The 24,897-nt window shown below is 41.1% G+C and overlaps 1 protein-coding gene across 4 annotated transcripts in view; it reads right to left on the bottom strand.

Moving 5' to 3' along the window:
• cpne5b (copine Vb) overlaps positions 1–24,897 on the bottom strand; it is a 336,051-nt gene that overhangs the window by 179,655 nt on the left and 131,499 nt on the right. For all 4 annotated transcript variants that reach the window (XM_055160489.1, XM_055160490.1, XM_055160492.1 and 1 more), the window contains one exon: positions 18,103–18,179. In XM_055160489.1, coding sequence (XP_055016464.1) covers positions 18,103–18,179 — 77 coding nt within the window. The remainder of the gene's footprint in view (positions 1–18,102; positions 18,180–24,897) is intronic.

Genomic DNA, 24,897 nt, shown 5'->3' with positions numbered 1-24,897 from the left:
GAGACAGACTCAATCGTATCTGAAGAAGCACAGCAAGAAACACAAATATTCAAATCATTCCGTACTATCAACGTGAAGCTTTTGTCACTTTAGACTTACTCACAGTGAGAAAAGGAACCAAAATGTGTTTAGAATAAAAATATGTAGGACTCTAAAAAGTTGAATTTATTTTGAAAAATGTACTGTTGTTATAACTGAGTACTAGTGTTTGGATAAATAACTAGGCTTAGGTGGTGTATAACTACTGCTATGATGTAACTGATGTGCTGCTGTACAGTTATTGATGTACTGATATATTTGATTATTGTACTATTATAATTCACTATACAATGACTCAGAAAACAGGGACTAGATTACAGCTGAGGGATGCAGAAATAGTTTCAGTTCATGTACAAGATATTCTATTTCTAAGGCAAGAAGCCAACCATGGTGGCTGTAAAAGCCTGAAAATCTGTGCTATTGAACATATTAAAGAAACAATAAGAGGAGGAGATGGACTGAAAAAAGTACTACAGAGAGAGTCCTACTGGATCTACACTCTCAAGGCCACCCAGTTTCCAGGACTTAATGGAGAGTTAGATTTCTCCCCCTTCCTTTAAAACCTTTAAAACCACAAGCTTTAAATGAGTAATCAATTTCTGCTTTACATCTCTGACCCCATGAAACTGTTCAAGACTAGCCCTTTAATATATTACATATATTGTATATATATACAAATTATAGCTATATTTGTAATACTTTTGAATTTTTGCACTACATATATTGTTATACTATGTATCTTTTTATACTATGCCTTTTTATATTGTGTATTTTTCTATGTATTGGTTGTTGGCATTTGTACTATTTATATCTTGTATATATTAGAACTTAAATAGCTTGTAACTAAAATCTGTTCAGCCTACATGTCCCATCATGCACCAGGGGACTGTGGGCCAGCCCACTGTGAACATGTGACCTACACCGATGACTTTAAATCTGCTCTGTGATATCCATCTAGAGTTTGCCCTCATGAAGCCGAAGGGCCGAAATGCGTTGGCGTGATTTTAACTTTATCTGCCATGTGAAGGCTTTTAATTATTTTGTACTTTTTGAGTGCCTCAGTTTTTTCCTACTTTGTATTTAAGGCAAGAAGTTAATGATAGGGATATGCTGACTCACGACTCCTCACCCTGATCACACCAGCAGGACGCTCCCGTAAGGTTAGTGAGATGAATCCAGGGGATCCTTGTCACAATCGGATAAGATTGTGCACCATGCCAAGACGCCTGGCTGGTCTGTGCACCAATGAAGAGGCACTAAGTCTAAACCATGGTCGCCTCCCACTATAGTTTGCGTATAAAAGTCATTGTATAGGTGTAAATATTCAGTCTCTGCTTGGGAATGTCTGCACACACTCCTTGTACAAATGTGACTTTTCTAATATTGGAATAAGTAAATTATCTGGACTTTATTTCTGTTTCAAGTGTAATTTTTTGTCTAAGCAGAAACTAACAAACACTCGAGGAAAAGGGTTATTTTCCTCAGCACTAGCCACTTCTGAGTCCAAAGTCAGATTGTCAGATTTCCTTGAGTGCAGACCTCCTCCTCTGTCTCCTCTGCTGCTCTCACCACAAAACCACTCGATAGGAAACCTGCAAACTCGATTTGGCTCGGACTCTATTGTATTCAAGTCTGACACAGCAGAGGATTGTGGGAAGGAGAATGAAACGAATCTGGTAGGCGAATCCTGCAGGTGGCATTTGTCTGGTGTGTGTGTGAGTGTGTGAGTGTGTGTACTTTTGGCTGAGAGGAAAATGTTGCTAACATTTTAGATTTGCAAACGCAGGATTTGGAGTTTTTTTGGATAAATAGAAGTAGCAACAGGTGCAGATTGAGCTGTGAAATCTAAAATTAGGAGCTAAAAGCGTTGAGTCATGATGGTGGAAAAAACAGGGTTGGCAACGTAACAAAGAGTAGACTTGCTTTTGAATCACATCACACTTCCTATACACTTCCACCACCAACACTCGCCCACATGTCGTATTCATGCAAGGAGCTGAAATGTCTTGCCTAAGGACACAATGACACAACTTGATCAACTCCACTGTCATCCATGTCCCCGAAGAAAAAGAACATGTAAGATTTACTAGAAAAAAATAAAATAAAAATCCTCTTAACAATTTGCATTTGTACTTTTTAAGTCCATTTTACTGCTGCAATATCAGGTACAATTTACTTGTCACTATTAAGTCAAATGTTCCACCACGATTAATCAGGACAAAACACAGGACTTTGAGGGACCGAGCCTTCCCCGCTGCCTCCCCCTCCCTCTGGAACTCACTCCCACAATCCATCAGGAACTTGGACTCACTGCTAAAAACTCACCTGTTGAGTTTGGCATTGCCCCAGGATTTACCCCATTTTCTGCAGTGTCGCTTCCTATTTGTTTGTACAGCGTCTTTGAGCGTCCAAACAAGTGCTATAAACATCTGATGTATTATTATCATTAATATTATTTTGCCTTAAAGAAATAACTTCTTTGGGCGTAATTGAAAAGTCCTTTTGGGTGGTTGTGTTTGGTCATTACAAGTATTGATTTGTCGGTGCTAAATTGGACCCTTGAGTAAACAAATACCAAAGTTAAAAGACTTCTGTCATAATTATGACTCTTTCAAAATCCTGTCCAAACAAGATGAACTTTCAAAACCTCTGTGAGATGAAAAAATTAAAACTGTTCATAAACATTCATTAAAAAAATACTGTTAGTGTGGCAGAGTGGTTAGCCCCTCTCCTGCTCTCAGGCTGGAAGTTGTGGGTTAGACTCCTGATTTCTTGGGAATGTTTCAGAAAGTTGTTGTTTAAAAAGTTGTTGGTTGAATCATATTTCAGCTGTGTCCTTGAGCAAGACACTTCTCGCCGTACATTTTATGACTGTACATAAATAATGCATCAAATATCTACAGCCACTTTAAAAACAAGAGACAAGCTAAAGAAAACTAAAGTTAAAGGTGCACAATGTAACATTTTTAGAGGAGGACATGCCTCCTGCTTGTCTCCATGGAGATATTATTGCAGTATCTAGAATATTCCACAGTTTGTGCAGGTGTTTTTATTGGTCAAAAACATTCATTCTTTACATTTAATTCCAGGCTGTAGAACATTGATAACATTTCCACGGAGACAGGCAGGGGTCAGGAAAGTTACACATTGCGCCTTTAAACCCTTCCAGACCTAAAGACAATTTTAGTACATTTGCCCTCATCTGGATTTTTTTTCTTAATTGTTGCTATTAAAATTGTTGCTATTAAAACTCCCCCTTTTTTAGTGTTCTACACTTTTTTTTTCCCACTACAACCTGTTCTTTCACAATCTGCTGCTGTAGTTGTGTCATATGGATGTAATAAAAGATATAGGACAAAAAAAAAAAAAAAAAAAAGGAAAGAAAATTCACACTCTTTCATACAAAACACACAGCAAACATGTATAAACAACTACTTGGACATAAAAATTAATTGTGTAACTAAAATAGTGCAAAATATCAAGTCTGTAATTAAACTAAAAATATTGTTATTGCCTCAAAAAAAAAAAAAAAAAAAAAAAGTGCAATGGCCCCATGACTTTCCTCGTGTCAGTCGTGGAAACAGCTGGTGTCAGGTTCAGGACACAGAGCCACTTCCTGCATTTCCATGGTCTGGAAGGGTTTTTAAACATTGGTTTGCATCAGATCTTGCTTCATTTTGACACAACACACAACAGCATAACATCTAACACTCATGACCACAGACTAGTGTATGAAGAAGTGTGTTGTGGAATGTTACATCTCCTGCACAGGATTAACAAAGACTCGTCCACTTCACTGTTACATTTCTCTGTGGTTTGTCCTTCTGACATGATCAGTTTCCTTGGTCTCCAGACCGTCCTCAGCTCCTGTTCACTCCTGTTTGTGTGAAAACAGATTCACTACACAGATGCTCATGTTCACCAGAACCACACCTAGACAAACTCCTCGTGCTCACACTCCACACTCTGCTCTGTACAACTCTGTCTCTGTCTCTGTACAACTGTAAGACTCTTTAGAACAACACTTATTTTCACTGACAAAGTGCACTGTGACAGTGAGACGTCACCCACAGCTCCAGTCAAATGAAGCTCATTGATGCCTGTAGTTATACAAGTGGAGACAGAAAGAGAGAGAAATACAGAGAGACAGAGACAGAGAAAGAGACAGAGAAAGAGAGAGAAAAAGAGAGAGAGAGATACTTAACTGATCTGATGTTGAAACCTCATCTCTAAAAAACGAAAGTTTCAGTGTGCGAGTGTGTGTGTGAGTGCACGAGTGCTTGTGTGTGAGTGTTGAGTGTATGAGTGCGCAAGTGTGTGTGTGAGTGTTGAGTGTGTGAGTGCGTGTGTGAGTGTGTGACTGTGAGTGTATGTGAGTGTGTGTGAGAGTGTGTGCGTGCATGTGCGTGTGTGTGTGCATGTGTGTGTATGTGTGGGTGTGAGTGTGTGTGTGTGATCCGGTGCAACAGAAGCAGCTCCTCTCCGTTGCCATGGGAATAATCTATGTACAATAATGATGAAGTCTCATTTACAGCTTTGTTCTGGTGAAACAAATGACCTTTCACCTTTCACAATAAACATCCACTACAAAGCTCATTAGAGAGCGGCTCCACACTCAGCCCCGTGCATCATGGGAAAAGTGCCACTAAAGTGATTCACGGCGTCGCCAAAGCACCAACCGCCCGTTAACTTTGACTGAGGACGATCAAGTTTATGAACGTCGCTGCTTCATGTGTCAGCAACATGTCCTGAAACAAACGTGTGAGGAAGAGGAGAGGAGGAAGAGCAGCAGAGGAGAGGAGGATGAGGAGAGGAAGAAGAGGGGCAGATGAGGAGAGGACTCTTACTTTTATTAGCATCCTAAAGCTGAGAGGAGGAGCAGAGAAGAAGAGGAGAAATAGGAGGAGGAGGAGGAAGAAAGGAGCAGAGGAGGAGAGAAGGAGCAGAGAGAAGAGAATGAGTGAGAGAGATGATTTGAGCTGTGCTGCATGTGTCTGTGTGTGTCTGTGTGCATTTGTGTCTGTGTGTCTCTGTGTGTCTGTGTGTGTGTGTGTCTCTGTGTGTCTGTGTGTGTGTGTGTGTGTGTGTCTGTGTGTGTGTGTGTGTGTCTGTGTGTGTCTGTGTGTCTGTGTGTGTGTGTGTGTCTGTGTGTGTGTGTGTCTGTGTGTGTGTCTGTGTGTCTGTGTGTCTCTGTGTGTGTGTCTCTGTATGTGTGTCTCTGTATCACACCTGTAACAATTTCAGTCACAACATTAACACATAAAATGTAATTGAATTCATATGCTGCAGTCTGAAGCTGTGGGCAGAGCACACAACAGAGACACTGCTGGAGTCTGTTTGTGTGACGCTGATGGTCTCAAAAGTTCTCCTTGTTCCTCTGTTGCCTCTGGAAGCTCAGTGCTCCAGTCTGTATCTCTCCAAAGACCTGCATCTGCTGCACTTCACAGACTTTTACTGACAGAGGGCTGTGGACCTCTGCATTATAAACATCTCATCATTGAGCTTCAGAAACTATGAGGTCTCAAACCCTCAAACTAACCAACACATGAAAACTCCAAACATGGGGACCCTCCTGCCGTGAGTCAAGTGCTTTCCTCTCTATCACCCCCAAGAGCTCCCGACAATCAGAGGAAAGCCCAATTTACAGTCCAGAGTCAAATCATCTGCATCACGACCCAGAGAGTCTACCCCGATGTGACCCCTTTCAATATCCAGACATTCGTTTATGTTTTACAGAAACAAAACTTAAAACCATATCACTAATTTGCATAAATTATGAGCGCCGAAAAAACAGCTCTTTCTTTGTGCCGCTGATGCGATCAGCTTTTGTCAAACTAAAGGACACGACTCAGTGGGATTTTTTTTTTTTTTTTTCTGTAGGAGTTGGTCCAAATGGCTCTTTGAGTATTTAAGGTTGTATACACGAACACCAGTTTTACATCCTTGCCTCCTAGCGTTATGGCAATGAATCACTTTGCGGCGCATAGACCTCGACGCAGATTCATAAATCAAAAACGAAGATGAAAAGGTGAAGGCGTCAGTGTGCAGTGAGTCAACACTGAACTATACTTCGTCCTTAACTGAGCCTACCAAAAAATCAGTTTGTACTATTTAAAGAGGTGATATTGTGCTTATGTTAAATGAAAAAAAAATTAATAATAATAATAAAAAATACAAGTTAAAAATGTTTGTGAATATTTGGTAACTTTTCCAAACAATAAAAGGTAACATAGGTGACAGTTAATACTCCATAGAAGTGTAACACCTCCTCTTTAAAGTGCATATGACCTGCTGTATTTCTAATTCTGACTTGGTTTTGTGGATAGAACCTATGGTGAAAATGCTATTAGGTTCTTTTTTTCAGACCCAGAGTGTTATTTCATACCTGACAGTTTCGACTGCTCACTAGCATCTGCCTCAGAGTGGTCACGTGATGTTGCTATGACGTGTCTGGTCAGCTGATTTAAACAGGTTTTGGCGCTGCCTTCCTACCGGTGGAGGCAGGACGACAGCGCCATCTGCAGTCCGACTTCCTCAGGACAGTATCCCAGGTGTGTGAGAGTAAAAAAGCCCCCTCGTCCAGGTTTACAGTCCTATAGGCACGTTTCTGTATTTCGATTGCTTCTTTAATCCAGCAGCTATGTTTGTTTTCCTCTGTCCCAATGATGTTTGCTCCATCCCAATAACGTGGTTCTCTCTTTTACAATGGTCAGAAATGGCCGATTTGAGTTGTTCCTCTTCTGCTTTGTGTTTTGTTGCTCATTGGACTACTACGGTGAAAATGTTTAGTTAAGGGACAGTTTGTGGGGAAAAGAAAAAAGAAAAAGTTGAGAACAAAAGTACAGAAACACAGAAAGTAGCAGTGAGTTCTACCAGAATCCCTCTGCCTTTGTCATCAAGAGTCATCAGCTCCATCCAAAATGCAGAGACAATTTACACACAAGAAGACATTTTTATGAGTCTAATTATAACTGCTGCTATGAATGTAACCAAAAACTATAAAACCTGTCACACGCACATTAACAAAGAGCACAGAAATGATATAAACCCCAGTGACCTGAAGAGAGACTGAACCACACCTATTTTCTTTTCTCTCTTTCTTATGCAAATGTGCACAGATCCACATGCCCCTCCTGGCTCTCCGTAGTGATGCTGCTTTTAATGGCCTCCTCTGTGACGGTGCACACACAAAGAATTATTGTTATTAAGAAAATGTTTTATAAAGATTAAAGGCGCAACAAATGAGCTTCAGAATTATGACAGGTGCGGTCCTGTGGCTTTCCAGTGTCATTTCATAAAGATGTGTGTAATTACAGCTATTACTCCAAACAACAATCTATCATCTCTGCAGTGATTGGCACATAGAAAACAGCAGCACAGATAAAGAAGAGGATCATGGCTTTGCAACGGTGGCAGAGTGGTTAGTCTTGTGTCACAGCAAGAAGGTTGTGGGTTTGATTCCCAGGCAGTGTGACACCTAATTTTGAAAAACAGAAGTAGTTGATTGTAAACAGTTAGCAGTGCTCCAAAGTTCTTCCTCACTTCCTTTATTCATTCAGAGCATCTTCATTATTCATGAGTTTATAAGTGCTTTTCACAACTCTCAGACACCAGAGCGCAGTCTGGTCATCACTGTAAAGCTAACAATGTTAACTGTGTACTTCCTGATTCTCAGACAATATAGCGCTTTACAATAGACACAGACAGAACATGCCTGGGGTGAGACACATTTGCTCAAATACAGCAAAATGGAAGCAACATCAAAATTAAAGGAAATCAGCTGGACAGTCCCCTTGAACTGGATCCTATATGAAACTAAGTTAGTTAATCTATATACATATAAATAAAACACATTTTGGAATGAGTGCCACAACTATTTCAGGATTTGATCTCACATATTTCAGTGAAATACAGAGTTAAGACTTTCCTAAAAGTGATTCTGAATTATTGATTTTTGAACAAATTCTGTAGCTCTCTATGTTTCTTGTGTTGTGCTGCTTACAAATGATGTTCATGGCAGGAAAGGAAATAATTCATAATTCTTCCCAAATCACCAGATGCTCTAGAACATGGGGAGGATTATATTGATATTACAAACTGAAAAAATGTGTGCGGCTTCAGGAAGCTCAGTAAAATGACATAAATAAGGCCCCACATTTGGTCTGATACATTCACATTTAATTTTATTATGATATAGAAGCTGATTTTCTAACTCGATATATCACAGCGCGTGATGCGGCAGACTAAAGGCTGGCGAGAATGTGCCCCCTCTCCCGGGCACACGGGTACCTGCTGGAGGGAGGAGGGGGATGTTTCCGCTGAGAGAATGGGACACTCAAGCTCGATATCCACTCACTTTCAAGCCAGAGGGACACTCAAGTCGATATCCAAATCAATATAAAATCTTTAAAAGGAAATTTGTAAGCACCAACAACCTACAACACCAACAATCTACAACACCAACAACCTAAAACACCAATGACCTAAAACACCAAACACCTTGTGAAGTTCATGACTCTGGTGGGTCTCATCACCAAGAGCAACGAGACTCACTACAGGAAAGAGGTCGACCTTCTGACCACAACAACCTCCAGCTGAACATCAGAGAGACCACACCCACCACCGACCATCGAGGTGCTGCTGTTCTCCAGAGTGAACAGCTCTAAACTCCTGTGGGTGATGAGGAGAGCTCCTGCACCAATACTGCAGCACTGTAAAGAAAGATCAGCAGAACCTCGACTTCCTCTGGAAACTCAAGCCTCACCACAGGAACCTCCTGCACCACCAGACTCACTAACAGCTTCATCCTTTAGACTGTTAGGAGCTGAACTCTCCCCTCTATAACCACCAGGAGACAGGAAGCAGAGATCTGCATCTCCCCAAAGAAGAACACTTCCATTTATGATTATTTATTTATACACTGGGAGTGAGAAACACAATTTTGATTATTCATATGTTTCGTACAGAGAATTGACAATAAACTTTTTTTTTATTTTGAACCTAGATAATCATAGAGTAATAGAGTAAAACCAAACTTGGACCATGTCTCTGTACAGTGCAGTGTATGGACAGGACCTTTGCTCTTTTGACTCTTTGTTCCACCATGTCGTTAACACCAGAAACTTTACACTTCATCCACCTCCTCTTGTCTGTTTACTCCAACTAAAACGATGCAAACACGTGTTCTTCATCCGGCCTTTAGCTCTGTCCCACTGGAGCTTTAAGTGATTCATCTAAAAGACACAGAGACGCAGCAGACAGTCTGATCTATGAACCCAGCACCGTGTCAACTAACACAAACCAGAACTGAACCAGGACTGAACCAGGACTGAACCAGGACTGAACCAGGACTGAACCAAAACTGAACCAGGACTGAAGTAGGACTGAACCAGGACTAAAGCAAGACTACACCCAGACTAAACCAGGACTACACCCAGACTAAACCAGGACTACACCAGGACTAAACCAGGACTATACCAGGACTGAACCAAGACTACGTCAGGGCGAAACCAGGACTAAAGCAGGACTAAACCAGAACTACACCAGGACTAAACCAGAACTACACCAGGACTAAAGCAAGACTACACCAGGACTAAAGCAAGACTACACCAGGACTAAAGCAAGACTACACCAGGACTGAACCAGGACTAGACCAGGACTAAACCAGAACTACACCAGGACTAAACCAGGACTACACCATAACTACACCCGGACTAAACCAGGACTATGTCAGGACTATGCCAGGACTAAAGCAAGACTACATCAGGACTAAAGCAGAACTACACCAGGACTATGTCAGGACTAAACAAAGACTAAAGCAAGACTAAACCAGGACTACACCAGGACTAAACCAGAACTACACCAGGACCAAAACAGGACTAAAGGAAGACTAAACAAGGGTAAAGCAGGTCTAAAACAGGCCCAAAGCAGGATTAAACCAGGACTAAACCAGGTCTAAACCAGGACTAAACCAAGTCCTAAATTAGATCTAAATTAGGACTAAACCAAGTCCATATCAGGTCTAAATCAGATCTAAACAAGGTCTAAGCCTTGAACCACCCCGAGTCTAAAATAGGTGACTGAACCAAGTCAGAATTAAATCAGGTCTAAACTAGAACATAGTATAAAGCAGATCCAAACCAAGTCTAAACCAGGCCTACACTAGTCCTGAATCAGGTCTGATCTGTCTCTAAACCTGGGACCAGACCAGGTCCACAACAGACTCAGAGTAATGCGTGTACTTTGCATTTAGCGTGTTGTTTATTTTGATGGAGTGATTTTGTGTGAAACCCCCAGTGATCCACACACACAGCAGGAGGGCTCCTTCCCACCTCATTCACACACTTACCATTTCAATATGGAAATGATAACTCCACATTTGCATATTTCAATCATTTGGTGTGCTCCTCTTACTCCAAAAGTCAAACTCATTAAATTGTGTCAAATTGCAGGTACTTTGAATATATTCATAAGCAGTGGTACTACATTATGTGGTATTGTTGATAACGAGACTGCTCTTCAAGAAGTGATTTTGTAAAATGTACTCAGATTTTTTCTCATTCCTTTCAGACGTGTTCATGATCTGATTCAGTTCCACATGAGAACCAAACACACCTTATTCAAGAAGTACACACACACACCCACACACAAAGACACACAGCAGAGACACACACAGACACACACACAAAGAGAGACACACACACACACACACACACACACACACACACACACCCCAAGACACACACAGAGACAGAGACACACACACAGAGACACACTTACACACAGAGACAAACACACACATAGAGACACACAGACACACACACACAAACAAACACAGACACACACACGCACGGACACACACACACACACACAGAGACACACAGACACACACACGCGCACAAAGACACACTCACAACACAGACACACACACACACACACACAGAGACACGCACACACACACACACACACACACACACAGGCACTCTTACACACAGACACACACAGACACACACACAGACACACACACACAGAGACAAACACACACACACAGACACACACACCCCAAGACACACACACAGAGACACACTTACACACAGAGACAAACACACACACAGACACATAGAGACACACACACACACACAAACAAACACAGACACACACACACGGACACACACACACACAGAGACACACAGACACATAGAGACACACACACACATGGACACACACACACACAGAGACACACAGACACATAAAGACACACACACGCGCACAAAGACACACACAAACAAACACACACAGACACACACACACGCACACACACAGACACACAGAGACACACAGACACATAGAGACACACACACACACTCGATTTACACAGTCTTTTTACACACTTTTTGAAGCTTTAAAGAACAAACATGATGCTTTTGTAACATACTAAAACATGTGTGTATAATAAGTGTAATATTAGATCCTGTAGTCTTCATTTCTCGTGCTTTGTGCTCCAGAGCTCATTCTCCTGCCCTTTCTCACAGCTCTCTGCCCATCACTCATTTCCCGCTGGCTCCTTTAGATGCAAATGAGATTCTTCAGAGCCCTCCCCCCTCCTGAAGCTGAGAGTGTTTCTTTACCTGCGCAACATCCCCAGCAGCCATTGTTGTAGTCTAAAAGATAATGGAATCGCGTGGCGTGGAAGTTTTGCTGAAATCACATCACTTTTTAACTACGGATTAAAAATGGTGCAACCAGAAGAGTTTACCGTGGGTCAGTGTAACGACTTGTGTTGGTTAATATCACCAACAACAGAACACGGAGCTTTATCAATGTGCATTTTCTTCATCATGTTGCGCTTGGACTACAAACCAAAAATAGGATGGTGGACTCGGAGAATCTGTGTATCATTCATTCATTTTTCAATATAAAGCAAAATTAAGAAAACAAAAAAAACAACAATTTTCTTCATTATTTGTCTCCAAAACCAAAATAAAAAAAAACAGATAATGATTCATTTTTTCAGTTTTCGATTTTGTGTTTAAATGAAGAATGGAAAAAATGGATAACGAACATTTACGTGACTTTCGTGACTGCGATGTCGGACTTTTGCGTCGCATATGGACTGAACCAGGACTAATCCAGGTCCGGGACCAGACCGAAACCAGACCAGGACTGAGATTAGAACTGAGACCGGGACCAGACTGAGACTGAGACCAGACCAGGACCAGACCGGGACCAGAGTGGGACTGAGACCGGGACCAGACTGGAGGCTCAGAGCCCACGGCAGGCCTGGAGCTCAAAGCTGAGGCTCGGACCCTGCGGAGGCTCGGCATCAAAGCTCGGCGTCCACTCTGGTCCCACTCTGGTCTCAGTCTGGTTTCGGTCTGGTCCCAGACCTGATTCAGTCCTGGTTCAGTCCGTATGCAGTGCAAAAGTTCGGCATCGCAGTCACAGAAATCATGTAAACGGGAAACAGCCGTTATCCGTTTTTCCATTTTTCATTTAAACACAAAATCATCCATCCATCCATTTTCGTACGCTTATCTGGGGCTGGGTCGGGGGGGCAGCAGCCTAAGCAGGGACTCCCAGACTTCCTTCACCCCAGACACGTCCTCCAGCTCCTCCGGGGGGAACCCTGAGGCGTTCCCAAGCCAGGCGAGAGACATAGTCCCTCCAGCGTGTCCTGGGTCTTCCCCGGGGCCTCCTCCCGGTGGGACATGCCCAGGCAACACAAAATCAAAAACTGAAAAAACAAATCATTATCTGTTTTTTCATTTTGGTTTTGGAGACAAATAATGAAGAAAATATTAATTTTTCATTTTCTTATTTTTGGTTTTATATTGAAAAACGAATGAATGAATGATACATGGATTTCGGAGAGCAGTTAGACGGACATTGTTAAACTTGTATCACCTTTTAAGGAGATTTCAACATAACAGATGAGAGAAAATGAACACATCGTATCTAGACTGGAAAAGAAAGGTGTCTTAAAAGATTCAAACATATGCCGTATGGTTTAAAGTGAGTCAGTACAGACCCTATATACCAAGGCAACAGTATCCAAGAGCTGAAAAAGTTGATTGAGCATAATGTGTGTTCTTTAAAACTTGCACAAACCAATGTAACTTTTCTAGATCAGGTTTTAAATCATTAACAAGATGAAATCAGAAGGGAGCGCAGAGGGAGATTTCACACCTGTTAGTCCAGTTAAGTGCTTCCATCGGGGACTAAAAGTGAAAGATTGTTGCAGCTTTCATTTGGTGCAGGTCACTGGAGGCTTCACCTGAGGGGGCGCTGCATCGCAAATAGTGCTGGAAATGAAATTAAAGTATAAAGTGCACTCGCCCGCTGGCCAGAGGAAAGTCCCTGCCCGATCTGTTACTTATCTACTGGAGCTGAACTACATCAGACTTTTCCATTTATGTCTGTATATACGAGACATGTGCTCCACTCTGGACCATCAGGGGGCACTGTCCAGATGTCAGAGCAGACAGAGACTTCAGGATATAAACGGAACTAACCACGCAGGTATGATGACTTTATTACCACTGTCCACATGCACACACATACAGACACACACACACACACATATACACACATACAGACGCACACACTGACAGCACACACATGGTACAGGCACACATTTATTCACACACACAAGTCCATCCAGTTTTATGTGAAATATACAAGATTTGGAATTCACCGACATAAGAATAATCCAATTGTGCATAATAAGCCTCAGTGTAATGTACTGTGTGGATGAATGAGGACGACGCTGCCAGACTTCAGTCATTTTTGTGTCATTGTAAGATTGAGCTGTAGACTTGATCATTATTGTGACTTGTAGTAATTGGTGAGTAGCAGTAACTTGGATCACCTTGAATAACCCAATATAGTATTTTAAAAATAGTTTTAAATTGTGTATCTCTTTAAACATAGAGCAGTGGATCATGTCATCAACATCATTACAAGCCTATTTTTTGTGAGGAATGTTTATGTTTTTACATGTATCACCATTTCAGTGGTATCAGTGGAAAGTGGGACAGATGTTGAGTTGTCAACTGTTAGTTTTTCTTCTTATTTATAGATTATTGTTAGTTGTAGATTATATATTACAGATGAATAGATAGTTATTTATTTGCTGAAGCATTGACTTCTGTAAGAGCATGGACAAATGTGTTCATTTATTGAAAAAACAAAACAGATGTTTCACTAATAGCTGTATTTGCTCTGCTTTTTTTCTTAAATGTGGGTAAAAAGTGAAGTTTTAGTCATTGGTCCTGAGGCCCAGAGAGAGAAACTACACACACAGTCTTTTAACCCATCTCCTCAAGTAAAAAACCTGGGTGTCATTTTTGACTCTGAGCTGACTTTTATACAACACAGTAAGAACATCACAAAAATGTTTTTTTATCACCTAAAAAACATAGCCAGTGTCCGCCCCATTCTCTCTCGGGCCAACACAGAGACGCTGATGCTTTTTTCACCAGTCAAATAGACTACTGTAATGTCCTGCTCTCTGGTCTTCCTAAAAAGAGTATTTCAGGTTTGCAATTATTACAAAATTCAGCAACACGTGTCCTGATGAGGACCAGAGGGCGGGACCACATTACACCAGTTTTAAAATCACTGCATTGGCTCTCTGTGAGTTTCAGGATCGATTTTAAAGTTCTTTTACTGGTTTTTAAATGTCTTAATGGTCTTGGGCCTTCTTATCTTTCACAACTGCTTTTACCCTATGAACCCTCGCGGACCCTGCGCTCCTCTGGCAGCAGCTCCTGGTCATTCCCAAAGTCAGGACACACACTCACGGAGAGGTGTTTTTCCAGTATTATGGCCCCCGTCTATGGACCTGCAGCTGGAGGAGCTCAGGGCCAAAGAGAACGTTCATGTTTTTAAGAGCAGGTTCAAGTCAAGACCCACCTTTTTAGCTTAGCTTTTGAATGAAATCTTATAATTTTACTTGTTTCTATTGTATTCATTTTATTATATTTATTTATTTTAGGCATATTTTTAGGATTTGCAGTGTTTCCTCTGTAGGAGCCTCTGCATCAGGAGCAGAGGTCGGCTGTGGCTGTCGGGGTCTGTCCCGTAGGTTTCTGGTGGAGGGTTGGTGTTTGGGCTTCATCTCTCCCCTGGGCCCTGTGAGACGGCTCCTCTGATGCTGCTTTCTCAACTGGTTCGCCTGTATTCAGCCTCACATTTTACTATGTGTAGTTTTATGTATTTTAGCATGTTAGTTTGTGTGTGTGTGTGTTTGTGTTGTTTGGTTGTGTGGGGTCGGGCAGCTGTGGGGGTTGGGTTGGTGGGTGGATGGAAATGTGGGATTGTTTTTAATCACTGTAAAGCACTTTGTGTTACATTTTTGTATGAAAAGTGCATTATAAATAAAGTTTGATTGATTGATTGATTGAAAGGGGTGAGGAGGAGGATAGCCTTTTCTATCACCTACTTTTCTCTTTCTCCAGCACTCGGAATTTTTTCACCAGATGCAGGTTCTCCTCCAATCTTCTGCTGAGGTTCTCCTCTGCAGCGCTCCTCTCCTGCTTCTCTCTCCTCAGCTCTTCTCCAGTCACACTGTGGACCTCTGGGCATCGTCTGTCATCATCTGTTTCATCCTCATACTTACCGCAGCCACTTTGTCCTGCACACATGTTCTATAGTGGTGCTTAGCCTCTTGCATGTTGCCCTTGAGGTCCTTGATGGTCTTCATAAGATTCATCTTTTCTTGTTGCATGTTCTGTTTTTGATGACTTCTTGTCCCATCTGCTCCATTTGACGCTTCAATTGAGAAATTTGCTACTTGGCTAGGCTTGTTCTTTCTTGCCTCTCTTTTTCATCTGAAGGACAAGGTCTGCAGTCTTCTCCACCAGTCCTGCTCTCTCCTGTTGAATACTGAACAGCTCCTCTTGATGGGACTTTCTCTGGTTCTCCGTGTCATGTTCCAGGTGCTGCTTTTCATTTTCACAGTCATGAAGAGAGTGCTGGAGCTCGGTGAGGCTGTGCTGGGAACTTTAAGACAGTTCTTCCCTCTGACACACAACCTGCTCATATGCCAACTTGTTGAAGGACCACATTAAAGGTTTGTATTTCAGCTTTCTGCTCACATAAAAAGTCTAAAAGCTCTGCCTCTGCACAGTCAGAGTGTGAAGAGGAACACTTTTAAACGATGCACAAAATAAACATGGATTTACTGCAAAAACAACAAGACTTAATGATTTTAAGTCAGAGTGATGTTTTGTTTGTGTATTTGAGAAAAGATATTTGGTGGATTTGGTGTTGAGTTTCTGACGCCACTCCATAACCAGCTCCAACAAAACACTTCATCTACTCAAATGACGTCTGTACTCTGGACTCATTTGAATATTAGCTCCGTTCAAAATAAGCGTGTGTTGGCTTGTTTTGTAACCTCTCATTTCTGTCAGCATTTCTCACTTTCCCGGTCGGCCATTTTGTCGGGCACAATCATCCTGGCACCACATCATATGCAAATACGGTGTGCTTTTAATCAGGTTTTCTGTGCAGTGTAGGGACAACACTGGAGCTACGGCAAAACAGAGCTCTGTAGCCTCTGGGCCTTTCACAAATATTTATATTCTACATGGAGATTAGCAGCTCTTTATTTTTACTCATACATAGAAAACAATGTAGAACTAGATAAGAGAACAAATAATAAAAAGTGTTAAAATATGTACAAAGCAGAAAAAAATGTATAGATAGATACTGATACCGATACTTCTATAAAACATTATAAAATGAACTAAGAGCAAAGAATAAGATCCAGGATGTGTGGGGGAGATTGCATTGATTTCAGTGTATAGTATTTGAGCTGAACTTGTGAAAAATCTAATGTCCAAAACTTCAACATTATTAACTTTTGTAGCCATGCACCATCATTGTTGAAAATCTTGACTTTTCACAGTCTGGTCTTGGAATGTGTAACTTAGTAAACTTAATGAACTGGACAAAACAGGAACCAGACCAGAATCAGATCAGACCTGAGACTCGACTCTGCACAGTCTACACTTATAGGAGGCATGTGTATTGTATTTGAAACATTTAGGCTATTGAAATCCAAAATAATACAAGATCTTACCAAATAAAAATGAGATCACAGAAGCCCCACAGCCTCTCTCCCCCTGCCACCCCCACTCCCCCACAACTCTGCTGAGCAACAGTGCTGTTTGTTTTGTTTGCAACAAACAGCACCATGCGATGACACCATCGGCAGCACAGGTGTGAACACGGGCCACAGAAGCACAGGTAACAGCGCCCGAGCATGGCACAGGCCCAAAAATCCCAGCGTGAGTGCTCCCCTAGTTCAACAGGCGCAAGGACAGATAGAACTGGACATCCCTGAGCAAATCCCGCACCTCAGAAAAAACTGTCCTGTATGTGCTGTGTGTTATACACGTATATTATTTATCCGATACCTGATCAGCACATAACGTCCAAATCCGGATCGAGTCTGCAGTTACGTGATCAGATTGGGACAACCCTAATAGAGATAGATAGATAGATAGATAGATAGATAGATAGATAGATAGATAGATAGATAGATAGATAGATAGATAGATAGACAGATAGACAGATTGATAGATAGAACTTTGTGCCAGTTTTGGTTTCATGTGGCTAGGTCCAATAATTATAGAAACATGAACCATAAACCAGATCAACAAATCACATCAAACTCCAGCTGAGGATTCTGTTGTGAACCCATAGTGACACATTCACACATAGGGCCCAGTAAATATCCTGGTACAAAAGTCCAGAACCTTCAGCACTAACCCCATTCACACATGCACCAGTCCCAGAACATCGACCGTATAAAGAAAAGACTGAGTGTTCAGCGAACATTCATATATTGATTTTCAGACAAATTAGTGAAATAAAACACTGGGAACAGTTATTTTTCAATAGAAAGTCAATCAATGGAGCCACATCACAACCATGCTCACTTGTGAGGGTCGTATTGAAAGAGTAAATATCATATATTATATTATATGAGTATTGTTACGTCCCAAACACACAGACAGAGACATGTAGATTTAAACAGATTTAATGTGTTTTTACCCGAGTGGCTTCTCCAAGCGGCTGGCAGGAGAACCCACGATCTCCCCCAGAGTGCAGAACATCTGACCCAGAAAGTCCTACAAGAGAAAGAGAGAGGAGAGGGAGATGAGAGGAGAGAGAAGAACAAAAAACAAAGTCAGATTATCTGATAAGAATAAACAGGAATTATTCAGTGACACGTTTTGTGTTTAAAGCCACAGTATGTTAGTGTTGTCAACAAGATGGATTCTCACATTCTCTGTGAGTTCACAAACTCTTGAGAATCCATCTCATTCGGCTCCGGCTGAGTCATTGTGATAGGTCCCACACTGACCAATCTGAGCACAGCTCTGTGGCCAGAGTGAACCAACCAAAACAAACATGCCACTCTGTTTTAGCAGAAGAAAAGTGTATATATATATATATATATATATATATATATATATATATATATATATATATATATATATGTGTGTGGCCATACCGGCTGGTCTGGGAATTCCAGGTGCCACGGTGGGGCACCAGTGGCACAAAAGTATAAAAGTGGTGTGTGTGTGTGAGTGTTGGTGGTGGCCAGAGAGGCTGATGGTGCAGATTGGCAGCCTCGCTTCTGTCAGCTGTGGCTACAGTAGTTTAGTAGGCATCTCCATATCCCTGACTCTTATTTGACCTGGAGGAGGGCCTTGTGCTCGTTTCCATGGAGATGTTGTTCCTTTGACTGTAAACTTCCATCACATCATTATCACAGCATGAAATTATCTACTTGGAAAATGTTCCTAGGTGTGGCTTTAACTTTTTATTGCCAAGGAATCACCCAGGTCCACCTCAACAAACTAAAGCTCATACTCTTCCTTTCTCTCTGCATCTGAGGCATGAGAATAGTTTAAGCAGTGGCTCTGTACAGAATAGATGCTGTTTGTTTTGTCTCTCACATAATCACAGGAGAAGATCCTGGTAAATGTGTAAATCTGAACTCAAACACTCTGGGTATCTCTCATCTGAGTCTGATCCTGTTTAATGAGAGACCCACAGACCTGGAGCCATTGAGCTGTGTATAAATGATGATTCCAGCACAGCCTGCTCTGCTTCTGCACTGTGGAAGTGAGTCTTTAGTCATTACGAGCTTCTTCTCTGGTGATTTGAATAGATGCATATGCTATTGTAAGTGCACTTTCAGAAAAAAAAACAGGGACTATACTGTTGGATAATATTGCAGTAATTGACTCCCCTCAGGCAGAGATGGATTTGAATGGAAACAGCAGTAATGTGTCTTTTTAATCAGGTGTTCAGTGTAAAACATAAAGCAATACACATATGCACAAAGCAATACACATATACACAAGCCAATACACATATACGCAAGGCAATACACATGTACACAATACACATGTACACAATACACATGTACACAATACACATGTACACAAGGCAATACACATGTACACATGACAATACACATACACAAGGCAATAATACACCTAGTGCCTGTAGAGATTCATATCATATGTATATTTCATATACATCATCAGTTACCCTGGGCTCTACTGTTTTCAATAGCCAATTAAACTGCAGGGCTAATGGAGAAATGCAGGTTAAACCACAACTATCATTGGGTTTCAAAGTGATGAGAAATTTGCATTGTTGCCATGGCAATGTACAATTCAAGTACAGTGGTATGTTTGTTTTTGTTATATTATTGATGTATTTAATGAGGTCTGATCATCATCCCCATAAAGGGCTGCACTAGTCACTTTGACCAACAGAGATCTCAAATCTCGGTCAGTTGATTTAAACAGGTGTGTGTGGGATACTGTCCTGAGGAAGTTGGACCGGACACGTCACAGCAACACCATGAGACCACTCTGAAGAAGAGCACTAGTGAGCAGTCGAAACTGTCAGGTATGAAAACAAACTCTTGGTCTGTAAAAATAACCTAATAACATAAAACACTGTGTAACTTTGTGTTGACGTGACTCATCACCTTCATGATCCCATGGAGCATCTTTCATCAAGATCAGTAGTATTTGTATTTCATATCTTACTGTGGAATATTATAATAGGGTCCAACCGATATGGATTTTTCTGTGGCCAATATGAATAAAACAGGAGTTGGAGGAGCTGATAGCCGATATAAAAGCCGACATATTTTGTGATGTAAAAATTCACTGTAAATCTTTTATTGATACTAAAACTTTAAAAGGTCTGGCTCTACTGGATTTTAAATTGGGTTTGTTTAGGCGCCTTATTCTGCCTCTTACATCATATTTAAAGACAGTAGGTCGGCCTAATGATGTTCTTGCATCACATTCTAGCCTGTAAAGAAAGTAAGTAAACTACCTCTATTAGCCTTTAGCGGTAAATGCATGCACACACTGCGGTAATTAATGATATGCGTAAATGTTGATTATTCACATCTCTATTCAGTAACATGTACATACACTACAGTCACTTTACACTAGGCCAATGTAAGAAAACAGACTGTTTATGTGGGAGCTACAGCAGCTCAGAGCTAAACAATGAGAAAGAACGAAAACCAACACATTCAAACCCAACACATTTGCACAGGCTCCTCTCAGGTCACAAGTCTGCACTAATAAGTGTCCTTTTAATCCAGATTCAAAACAATCATACGTAAAAATAATATAACCCAGCATTTTGACAGCAGCTTTATAACGAGGTATAACATGTCCACATGAACTATCGGCCCAGATTGGCAAGATTTAGGCCGATAGCCTATATGTCTCCAAGTGCCCATATTGCCCCATAATGTTGGCCAACTGATATATCAGTCAGGCCCTAGCCCCCAAATGTCTACATGGCCCTTATAGCCATGGGGACATTTCCATGGAAACAAGAAAGAGAAGACTCTCCCCCAGGTCAAGCAGGAGTCAGGTTTTGGAGATGTGAGCCCACAAACAGTACAGGTTTCCACCCTCAACAAAGCAACAACAGTGATGGGCCAAAACCACCTGAATAATTCATGCTTTGCTATTAAAAGTGCTAATGCTAATGGCTATAGGAGGAAATACAGGGGACTGGCTCCAGAATTCTACAAACAAGCTCATTAGCATTAGCATCAAACGCTCTACTATTCATGATAAATGTGTGCTTCAAATGTTGCCAGTAAACAGGATATCATCCAAAAAGTTCTTGATAAAAACTGTATACATTTAAAATGAAGAAATGACATTATTTAAAGCATTGATAACATTTAGTATTACACCGTTAATCGCTATGGCAACGGCCCCAATGTGTCATCCCTCTGAACCCCATGGACACGTCGGGTTTAGTTCCACAGTCACTTGAGAACAAAGCGTTCATAAACATGAGCATAGCATGAAGCGCCAGGTCTTTTGAAGTGACTCAAACACAGAGAGAAATAAACCCACATGAAACCAGAGAGGAAGTATGCAGATACCTCCTCTTCATCAAACGGTCACGAGACAGGCCCATAACATAACTGCTCTTACCACAACTACCATACTAAACAACTCTACACATCATATTTACACAACAAACCAATCTGAAGTCCTTTTCCTAAAGAAAGCCTAACATATGTCTAATCTGATGTCTTCATTTCTACTGGAGGGCAGACGTCTCTAGAACCCTTATTCTCATGACTTAAAGGACTCATATGATGCTCTCTGGTCTTTGTTCTAATGTAGTTTCCTCATCACAAACTAACCTGGAGTTGTGGGTTTTTTTTGGCAATTTTATTATAGTGGGTCAGTTTTTTTTTTTAGTGTTTTTTTTTAATTGTAGTGGGTCATTTTCCGCTCTACCCCGATTTCCCCTACTTCCTTTAAGTTACAGGATCACAGTGTCTTTTCCTCGTCTTCTCCGCTGTGGTTGTGACGTGGTCTGGCGTCGACAAACACTTCAAACTTTAAAATTTTGTATGCCACATACCTCATATTTAACACCTCCATACACATTTTATCATATGGGTCACACACGGGAAGTTGCTTTCAGCCCGGAATTCCAAGGCCACTTTTTTTTAATGGACTGATTCATCACGAAATCAATGAAACTGCATTTGTCAACTCAACTAAGTACATACCCTGATGATGAACTAACTCATGGTAGGAAAAGACCTATAATTTTTTTAACGTTTTGCGAGAACCCTGGAAGTTGTAGACCAGGGGTGCTCACACTTTTTCAGCATGTGAGCTACTTACAAAATGACCAAGTCAAAATGATCTACCTAATACAAAGCCAAGCAAACTGCAGTGAAACACTCTGTGCCCCTTTTTTGGACCCTCACCCACAGTTTGAGAACCCCTTCTTTAAGAGAACTTCCTCTGGCACTTTACACAAAACTGTGAAAAAAGTGAAGGAAGTAGATAAGATTTTTAAACCTGTTTTTTAAAGTTCCAAACTGGAGTTGCATTCTTTTCTGGTTTTGCAGTGATATTTACCAGCCTCTGAACATTTACCAAACCAAACGCACATCGTGAGCAAACACAGATGCATTTTGTGCTCTTTTGTTAGGCAAACTTCAGCCAAATGTGGCAGTAGGTCTGTTCTGTAGATCTGCTCTATGCTGTAGGCCTGCTATGTGCCAACACTGTAACACAAATTTAGACTCGTTTTTGCTTCACATTTCATCTTGCTCTTCTAATCAGCGCGCAGTGTGGAAGGGGCTTGTTTTCGCTGTACGCAGGAAGGAGCGAGAGCGTGAAAAGGCAAGGGGTGGCGTGCTGACGTGAGGCAGATGGACAGGTAGGATGTTTAGGAAGTTTAACCTGCCCTGTGATGCACGCTGGTACACGAGGGCACACGCTGTTGCAGACAAGCCGTGCATAGGGAGCGTGTCTATTTGTGATGTGCCGTAGAGTCTCCGCGAGTTTCAAATGAACACACAGGCTGCACTGAGACGCCCCACACGCTCCTACACCCCCGTACAAGTTTATTGCCAACAGCAGCGGCCGTAATGAAATATGATTGCACTTGTTGAATGTCAGACCTTGAGTGAGAGACAAGACCAAACGCGAGTCCGAGACGAGTACTAAGACACGGCGATCTACCCACACGACCTTGGCGATCGACTGGTAGATCGCGATCGACCTATTGAGCACCCATGTTGTAGACCATGTACCGGCCAATCAGCGAAGAGCTGTGAAGCCATGATGTCAAACTCGTCGTGCCTGTCTGGGTCCCTTTTGTGAAATAGCACAACAGTAAAAAAGGCAAGGCAAGTTTATTTGTATAGCACAATTTGTACAAAAAGTAATTCAAAGTGCTTTACAGAATAAGAAATTCATTAAAATCACAATAAAAACTAATCAAAACATAAATAATCATCACAAAATTAAAGATTAAAATTTAAAAAGACAGAGAGAGACATTAATTACATAAATTAGAGAGAAGAGTGCAGAATGAAAACCTTTCAGTCATGTGCACAGTGAAACAGAACCATTTTGAGCCTGGATTTAAACAGCGTCAAAGTCGAGTCTGTCTCACATTTTCAGGAAAACTATTCCAGGTTTGCGTGAAACTGAAACTCTGACTCCCCTTGTTTAGTCCTGACTGAAATGCGTCGAGATGGATGTTGACGAAGACAGACATTCTGTGTTGGCAACGATTCCTGAGATCAAAGATTTAAAACAAAGAAAATGTTTGGTGAATTTTATCAAGGGGAAAGGCGTTATTGTCCTTCTTCCTACGTGATTTGGTGCATTACACACGTCACAACCAAACAGCAGCAGATTGGTTAAATTTTAAAAAGTACCTGCCTACTGTTGAGCAAACGAATCTGCAAGGTCAGACGGTCAGTACCTCGCCAACATTATATTTTGTTCTTGTCTTTATTTGTTATCCTTTGCTTAATTAATTTCAATATATCACCAAAACTCGAACTATTGTTTATTCGTTCATACCTCGGGCTTCGTAACAGACAAATCTTCTGATGCTGCTAAATTCATTTGGATAATTTCAGCCCTGGAAACATCAATCTCTACTGAAGTAAAGGTAAAAGGAGCTGTTATCACAAAGTGGAATAAAGCATTTTGAACTTTGGAGATCTAGACTAGTAATCCAGGGTTATTCAAACATGTATGAAAAAAAAAAACAGTCCAGGTGTATTTTTGAGGAGGTAACAACACTCTAACATGGCTTGAAGCTCACAAGAGTCCATTTTGTGTAATACAGGACTATTCAAGTATTTTCAACAACTATCACATCTTTGGGTACCACTTTCTGAAGCTACTGTGAAAAATATATATATATATTTCACTTTTCAGGGTTTTTTTTTTTTTTTTTGGATAGGCCCAGTAACAATACAGACATATGAACCATAAACCAGGTCAACAAATCTGCAGTCTGACAGTTACACAGCAAACTCCACTTGAGGATTCTGATCTGTCTCCAGCTCAGTTTCAGATTCAGAGATGAAACACTGGCACAAAATCAATGGATGTAAGGGACAGTTGCTTTGAATCAAAAAATATAAAATAGAGGCAGATTTTGTTTTTTATTTCTTCATGATGAAAAGTTTGAATATTTGCTCACTGCCTCAGATTTTCCGAGTCTAAAGTTGTGCTTTCAAATGTGCAGTTGATCTGAACCTCAATCATTTCAGGTATTACTTTTTATTACAAAAGAAAATAGTGGCATGGAAGTCTATGTTTTTCATAAGATTTACTCTTGTGAAGCAAACTTTTCTTTCACTGATTTATGGGGGAAAAAATTGTTTATTTTTCCTGGTTTCTGGAAAATTGATTGTTCCAAATTATTCAAATTTTTTAGTCCTGGTTTAGTCCTGGTTTTAGTCTTGGTGTTAGTTCTGGTTTAGAGGTGCGCAGGAGGAAGTGCGGT

The sequence above is a fragment of the Boleophthalmus pectinirostris genome, unplaced genomic scaffold (assembly GCF_026225935.1).
Source record: "Boleophthalmus pectinirostris isolate CB_2022bp ecotype Guang Dong unplaced genomic scaffold, ASM2622593v1 HiC_scaffold_3, whole genome shotgun sequence".
Lineage (NCBI taxonomy): Eukaryota > Metazoa > Chordata > Actinopteri > Gobiiformes > Gobiidae > Boleophthalmus > Boleophthalmus pectinirostris.
Note: the sequence above shows the minus strand (reverse complement) of the source record. Positions and strands in the feature narration are given on the sequence as shown.